At 45.3% G+C, this 8,241-nt stretch overlaps 1 protein-coding gene across 1 annotated transcript; it reads right to left on the reverse strand.

The window, feature by feature from the left end:
• Window positions 1-1,229: 1,229 nt before the first annotated feature.
• DMRTB1 (DMRT like family B with proline rich C-terminal 1) lies at window positions 1,230-7,048 on the reverse strand (the record flags this gene model as incomplete). The annotated part of the gene is made up of 4 exons (XM_084210958.1): window positions 1,230-1,300; window positions 4,198-4,342; window positions 4,900-5,132; window positions 6,586-7,048. The coding sequence occupies 4 exons, from the start codon at window positions 7,046-7,048 to the stop codon at window positions 1,230-1,232; spliced, it is 912 nt and encodes a 303-aa protein (XP_084067084.1).
• Window positions 7,049-8,241: the final 1,193 nt, after the last annotated feature.

Here is an 8,241-nt window from a genome sequence, read left to right on the forward strand (position 1 = left end):
TTACAAATATCAGAAAAGAAGTCTGTTTATTTTACTGCGCTCACCTCTACAGAAGCAGAAAGATGTAGGAAAAAAATACTGAGGCCTAAATCTCTCTCCAGACAAGTCTGTTACACAGAGCTGTTCAGGGCAACATATGACATTTGGCTAGAAAAATTACATGCAGGCACACATCAAACCATAACAACAGTTTAATGCATCTTTTTTAATTATACAAAAGTCCCACTTATTATTCAAACATTAACAACTGATCCACTTGATACAAAACCAATTAATGCAGGAAAAACAGTAGAGGAATATGCCATTAATTTTTAATTAAAGATTATCATTGACAATCATAGTATGGATGGATTTGACTAATTATTATTGTAACTGGTGTTTTTTCCTGGGCAAATCTCTCCACACCTTGGCTATGCCACAGTGCACTTCCAGTACACACGTGTAAAACTGTCTAGAGGAGCCCTTTACAAACAAACAGTACTGCTCAGTTTCAGCTGTCCTGAGTTAAACAACACTGAAATCATGTATAAATCATCAAGGACATCCAAAATGTCAGATGTGAAGCCTGTGTGACAAGAGGTGATCCCAAATAACTTGTCCCCAGCCTACACTGCAGGTGCCTTAGAGGACCCAGAAACAATGTGGAGGCACCAGGCCCTTCAACACATTCCTGCTGTGTCCTTCCAGACTGCACCCACCCTTCCCTCCCCTGCTCAGTCATGTTCCTAGGCACTAAGGGCATCAGCAACCCAGGCTGTCTTCTCATCCTCTCTCACAGTCTTCAGGCTCCACATCACTGAACTCTCCTGTAACATTGAGAACCAGATTTCCTTTGTAGCAAACTGATACAAACAACATCTTTGTGACTACTATCATGAACATGAAAATGCTGCAGAGTGCACATAGCTCAGAGACCATGGTCTGGGAGCCAGGTAACCTCAGCAGAGGAACAAATTCAGAGTCATAATCATTTGTTGCTTCCACTGAAAAACCTTTTAGGAACATGGGCTTTGTAGTGCTTGGGAGGCAGAGCTGGGAGCCCGGTAGCTCGAACATTGATCATAAAGTGAGGCAGGGGATTAATCCCCTTCTAGCTGTTGTGACTGCTCAGTGATTAAGTGTCACTCTACCCTCATTAACTAACACTCAGAAATGGGAACAGTGCTGCCTGCTCTCAGCTCTTCTCCAGCCCATTTATGTGTATAATATACAGATTGGTCTCTTCTTGTTTATTCTGGGGAAGAAGGTGGTTGGCCACATTCATGAACAACCCCTGAATCCTCACTGTCAGCTTCAGTGGCTAAAATGAAGAATAGAAAAATGTCAGAGTTAAACACAAACAAAGAAGCAGAAACCCCAAACCCTTTGTTTCAGTTCTTGTTACACCTGGAATCAATCACATTGCCACATTTGAAGCTGCACTGGAATAGAAGTATGAGGCACTTCGGCGCACTTACCCACAGTGAACCTATGCCATGCCTTTTTAACACTCCTGTGAATTCTCAAAGGCCTCAACAGACTGATTCATAATCCATTTTCAAATCCAACTAGGAATTTTTATTTTATAAAGTAATTACTTGGCAATTTGCATTAAAAACTCCCTCATCTCTTCACAGGCAACCTGGGTTTTGGTTTTCTGTGACTTGTTCTTTTAGAAAGCTAACCATTTGCAACCAGAGTCTACCATCAGATGCTGCACTGGCTGTTTTACTGGACATATCTTGTATTTTTTTTGTCAAATCTCTGTAACATGACCACTCAATACTGCATGGAATTGTGTAACAACATGCCTATACTTCACACCACCCCTATAAACTGAACTGGCCTCATTAACTCAAATCTTCCTGGAAGCATCTTCTACCCTAGGTTTACTTCAGGTAAGCCTTGGAGTTTTTCATTTTTTGTTTTTATCTGCGATTTCCTTCCAGGCAGAGATCACAGATACTTCTCCTAACCAGCTGTCACCCTGCCCTGCTAGGGCTTTCTATACCCATCTTCCTGCAACAGTTTTGCCAGAAAGCCCATTTCACCTCAGTTCTGGAGGTTTCTGGAGAAAGGGCATCCCCAAGTTTAACTGCAGGTTTTAGTCAGTTCCATTTTGGAAAAAAAAAAAAGACATTATGCAATCCTAACACATCCTTATGCATTACACATTACAGCTTTTCTCTTTTTTCAAGCATCTTGAATTTCAGAAAGAATTTATTAGTTTCACTCTTCCCTTTACATCTGCATCTTCTGCTGCCAGGCTATTTTGTATGACCTCATGCAGAATTATTCCCCCTCACTGGGTTACAATTGCGAATTCCTACATATCCTGGAGCACAAATGCTATGCAGTAGAATTAATTTCTACTTTCTCCATAGCACTAAGGAAACTGGATTGTTCTCTGAGCAACACAATCCATGATGCATTGTTTCCTATGGCACTGTGCCGGGCTGTGATTTCCATGGTGTGTGTTAAGGGCTGAGGTCATTAGATGGCATTTTGCTCCCTGGGGGAGGCTGCTCTACTGCTGTTTCTTCTCCACTTGGCTGTTTTCATCAGTTTTTGGCCAGTACAACTTCACTCTACCAGTGCAGGACTGGATTTCCTCTGTTTCCCTCACACTACTGTAACTTCACCATGTCCCCCATGTTTGTGTTCTACTCCCAGTTCCTTCCCTTCCCTCAGAGTCCAATAGAAAAGCTACAGCTCCCTACATGTTGTCTGCCACTGCAGCATCCCCCCAGATTTTTGTCCCCTCCAAATCACAAAGCCCATTAATCCTCACACACGCTTCCTGATTTGCAGGCTAGCCCTTGTTTTCCTCTCTCCCCCTCAAACTCAGCCCATATTGCTCTACCTCCAGCACACAGTATCTCCTACACATTGCCTTTATCAGTATCTTAAAGTAACTTCACATTTCTACAATGTCTGTACACCCCCACCCTGCCATATTCTCCACATTCCCCTTGTCCTGCACTTCTGCTTCCTTTCCTTTGGCTTTCCAGCCAGACAAGGAGCAGGGGTGCCCCAAGTGCCGGGGGGATGTGTCCCCACTGCTGGGCTGACTGGCAGGCACTTGGCTGGCCCAGGGACACACACCCCAGTCAGGGACTGAGTGCACAGGGACAGCCAGCCCTACACCACAATATGGCTGCAAGCAAATGCTTCAGTGGGAGTCATCTTGCACATCAATAGTGTGCAGGCATGTGACCACAAAAGATATGCTTGTCTGAAAATAGCTATTGGGTTGAAGAGTTATGAGAGGACTGACATTAACAGAAAATGAGGCTGCATAAGCCTTATGTTGTTGAGAAATTAGGTCAAAAAACCCCAATTTATATTTTGTCCCACAACACCACCACCACCACCACCATCTTTTCAGTTGAGATCATTCTACTTCTCTTCTTTCTCTTCCCTCTTGATTTTTCAGTGGGTGATTATTGCAATCTATTTCATAAACAGTTCGCTTAATGATTTTTTGTTCTTAAGTTCAAGAAGAGAAAGTTATATTTATCTGCATTTTAAAAAATTTAAATATAAAAAAAATTAAAATAAAACTGGCTCTTTACACATCCAGTATTAGTGGTTAATTCTCTGAGCAGCTCTACCCTCTTGTGGTCACAGCTTAGCTGCAGCCAAATGAAAAACTTGCTAATATAATCACAAATACGTCCACAAGTAGGCAAAGTACATGAAAGAGACCTAAAATAGAGGGGCATAAAGACTTAATCTATGACAGAAATTTAAAATTCTGAGGAAATCAGAGATTCTGAAGATTCAATCTTTCTTTTCCAGCAATTAAAATCTAGGATTTTCATATGAGCAAGAAATTTCGTATTATTCATGGTGTTAGTCCGCATTATTCTTTAACAATTTGTCTAAACTGAAATAAAATCAAATAAGTTTAAAGATATGCCCTGCACACTAGCTATGTAGAGAAATATTTTCTTTTTGAGAACATCAACAGATCATTTGCTGGAATAGCTCTGAGTCCTGGGGCCTTTCACGTCTGCCTGAGATTGAGGTGCTTGTCAGCTGGAAAGCCCAAGCAGGGCAGTCAGCCCTTCCCAAAGCTCTACAGTCTGGCCCAGGAGTCAGGACTTCAGGCCTGGCTTCAATCACAGAGGTCAAAATTAGCTGGGATCAAGGTCTCTTGGGTTTCCATCTCTGTGGTTAGATATTGAAAGCAGGTTAACAGTGACTCTCTCTTACCATGCACTTCCTTGGTTGTTTCAGCCAGGATGTTCAGTGAAACCGGAGCTGGGATGTAATGAATCCCTGTCAGAAAACCTGGTGGGATGAACTGACGCAGAGGAGTGTAGTATCCTTGAGGGAAGTCTCCAGCTCCATCTGGAACCTGGGGAAACACATGAAGCAGATCACCTTCCATCCAAAGACTCTTTCCAGGATACACCTGCATTATCAGACCATTTCTGGGTTTTTGTCCATATGCTGCCATGTCAGTGCACATATTGGCATGTGGAAAGCCTGTGCACAGGATAGTATGCTGCAACTGAGGAGCAAGAACTCAGACCATGTCAGAGCAAAACTGACCCTTTTAAGTCCTTGTCACCTGTTCTAGCATCTCATTGGAGTAGTTGGTTTAAACCAGGAGCAGCCATCTTCTCTCTCAGTAATCCCTAAAACGTAACAGGGAATTTCTATACAAGCATAATAGAGCTATTGTTTATTGTCTTGAGGCAGATCACTCTACCTTAACATCAACTGATTAATTGCACTGAAAGCAGGTCAGATTATTAACATCACTATTTGCTGATGTTTTCTTCAGTGCAATGTATCAGAATGCTATGAAGTAACTGATAAGGAAAATGACTCTTCATGGTTACTTCAACAGAGAGAAGGCAGCTAAAATAAAGCAGTATTAGCACAGGTAATTAAAAGCATGCTACTCACTGATACAGTGGTTGCATTCCCTGGCACATAGCTGCTAGGAATGTGTCGGAATCCTCTCTGAAGTGATATCCCTGGAGGTGATGGAGCTTCCCCACTGCTTGACTCATTGATAGCAAATCCCAGGGAAAATGGGTGGTAAGGATATACCCCAGAACACCCCGGGTACACTTTTGGGATTTCTCTCTCCAGGTATTCTGGGTTGACAGTGTATTCTGGAGGAAAACCAGGGTGAGCTAGGGAAAAATGAGAAAAGAACAAATAAAATTATCCACGTAATATTATGGAGTTAAGTAGAAGTAGCTGCAGAAACTTTTCTGTCTTGTGCACTGTGAAGTTTATCCTTAGTAAAGCACTGGCTGCAGAATCTTATTCTTTCAGTACATCAACAGGAGCAGAACAACCTACCTTAACTTTTGACTCTAGTGGTACTTAAAACAAAATTCCACAGAAATAGCAGAGTTTTAACTTTCTAGCGTTCTAATAATGCAGTCCTATCTGTCACTTCTTAGGTTAACTTACAGCACACTCAGTTTTAGGGTCATACACAAACAAATCAGAAGCAGAAATTACTTACTTCACTTTTTATCTTGCATCTTGAATCTTATATGGCCTCACTGAAATTTTAGGAAAAAGAGTGGCTATTTGAATGTAAATAGGGTTCTTCTTGTCTGCCCCATCCTCCAATTGGCAGAGAAGGCAAAGAATTTCCTCTGAAAGGTTTACTTCTGGAGTACTATAATTTGTGCCTAATCTTTTTTGAAGTTGGTCATCAGGTTAGAAATGTTAAGGGAAGGACTGACAGACATCTGTATCACTACTGTCATCTATAAACATACTTAATTCCAAAACAAAGCTAAAAAGGGTAAGTTATTGACAGTATTCTCTGGGGACTGCAGATGTCCAAAATAAGTCTCAGAACAACATTCTGTCTTACAGGCTGCCAACTCTCCAGAGGCTCAGATTCATGACTACTGCCATCAGTAAGAATTTCTGCAACATTCTTATAGTAATAGAATGGAGTTACTATAATAAATTAGACAAGTCACATTAAAGACTCTATTAAAGGAAGCCATTTAAGAGTTGACAGACCATACAACTGCTCCACCTGAGAAGTTTATGCCCTGCTCTTAAATACCAAATGCACTTTTATATCAAGTCATCCCAACAAAATTTAGTCTTTGCTACAGGTATGAATTAAGGCAAAAAGGTCTTTTTTTTTAGTGCTAGCATGAAATGCTAGCTACAGACAGCTGCAGCAGTACCTTACCTATTTACATGCTATTGCTGAGCTTTTTAGTATTTTTGTTGCAGGAAGTTTGTGCCTGTGAGTTTATAAACACTGTGACAGCGCTCAGAGAAACAAGCGGAGCGGATCCAGTTTTGTTTCACTCCCAGATTAATTCCCCTCTCAGTGAAAAGCCACTTTGCCCAAGCTTCGAGCTCGCAAGGGACGGCGAGGCCGATCACGTTGTTCCCGCGCCGCGCTGCGAAGCTGCCAGGGACGGGATGAGGCTGCAGAAGCCACATGCCAGCCCAGTGCCCTCCGGGGAAGGAGAGCGGGGCAGAATGCAGGAGCGGCTCTCCAGGCACTGCCTCAGGAATCCCCGAAATGCACAAGTGGCGCCTTTGACAGGGAAAAGAGAACAGAGGGAGATGCTGGGAAGAGGCTCTGGGACCGGTCCTTACCGTCGTCCCTGAAGGGCGGCGGCGGTGGCGCCCAGCATGCCGTGCCCTTGCCGCCGCTGTCGGGCTGGGCGCCCTTCTTCCTCTCGTGGCTGCAGTGCTCGGGGGCCCCGTCCTCCCGGGCGGCCGCCCCGCGGCCCTCGCCCGACGGGACGGGCTCCGCGCCCGCCCTGGCCGGCGGCTCCGTCTCCTGCTGCCTCAGCGCCTTCTGGGCTGCCATGATCTTCTGCCGCTCGGTGATGAGCGAGCACTTCTCGCACAGGCACAGCTTCCAGCGGCAGTGCCCGGCGTGGCCCTTGACGGGCACAACGAAGCCGTGGTTGCGGCAGCGGGAGCACTTGGGTGCCCGCAGTGCCTTCGCCGTGGCCTCGGCCGCCTCCATGGCACCGCAGCGACCGCCCGGACCCCACGTAAGACCCTCCCCGTCCTCAGGGCTTTTATATGGGACGGGGAGGCTGCCCGGCATGTAACAACTGGAGCCGGGGAGCAGGAGAGCCCATGGCAGCGGGTGGGGAGCGCCCTGGGCCCCGCGGCCTCCCTGCCCTGCGCCTGGCACTGCTCCCCCGGGCACCCCCTGCGGCCCTTTGGTGCGGGCGGGAGCCGAGCCCAACCATGGGGGCTGAGCCTGCCGGAGCTGCGGGGGGCACGGGCCCCACGGGCGGGTACAGCGCTCTGTGCTGGTGCTCGCGGGGGTGGGGGGTTTGGAAGGAACCGCTGTGCACGGACGCGAATGCGCTGTCCCTTACAGTAGTGCCCTAAAAGATAATTTTCCCTTTTGGCACTTTAATATCTGCACCCACTTTCATACCCCTCATGCATTCGGTTTTAATATGCACGGGACTACAGCCCCGTTTTGTTTCCAATTTGCAACATGCTTCTCTTGATGAGGAGGAGTGACGGCCTCAGCAGAAAAAAACACTTTCATCATTCTGTTTTTCAAAAGAAGCTACTAAGATGAAGGTGGAAAGCATATGTCATTCCAAAGACCTGTTTCCTTTTCTCAGAATTCCTTATTCTCTGGAAACAAAAGCAGGCTTACAGTTAGAAATACAAGAGTGCTCCAGTTCTAGTATTGCTTTGAAAGCACTTGTTATTTGTTACTGCTGGTAGCAGCAAACCCATGGTTTACACAGTAGCCCATTTCAGGAGACAACTCACCACTTTGCTACGTAAAGCACAACGCTGCTGAATTTTCTCACCTCTACAACAGCTGTTTTAAAATCATAAAGTGGCTATAGCTTCTATGTTGAAGAGAACACGATAAAAATTAATCACCAAGTAGTTCTGAAGGTTTCTACTAAGTTTCAAGAGAATCAGGTAGCATCTATCTGCTTGCTCTGAAACAATTCTAACTGCAATGGAGTTTGTTTCACAAACCTGGCAGAAGAAACCTTCTCTTGGTGCAAAGAATCCTGGAAAGCCTTTGTGCAGCCCCCAACACCTTGGGGGGTGAGGCCCCAGCAGAGCAGGCCCGTTAGGGATTTGGCAACAGTGTGGTTTGGCAACAAGTCTTTTCTGCAGCGAGCAGCCAGCCCCTGTGCCCGCCAAAGCCCAGACGAGATTTCAGGCTTCTCACTTTGCAAAAGACCCAGTAGGATTTTGCACCTAAATCCTGTGGATTTCCAGTAGGATTTTGCCAAGGCCTTGATCTTCCCATAC

This window comes from Fringilla coelebs (assembly GCF_963513975.1).
Source record: "Fringilla coelebs genome assembly, chromosome: 9".
In the NCBI taxonomy this organism is placed as follows: domain Eukaryota; kingdom Metazoa; phylum Chordata; class Aves; order Passeriformes; family Fringillidae; genus Fringilla; species Fringilla coelebs.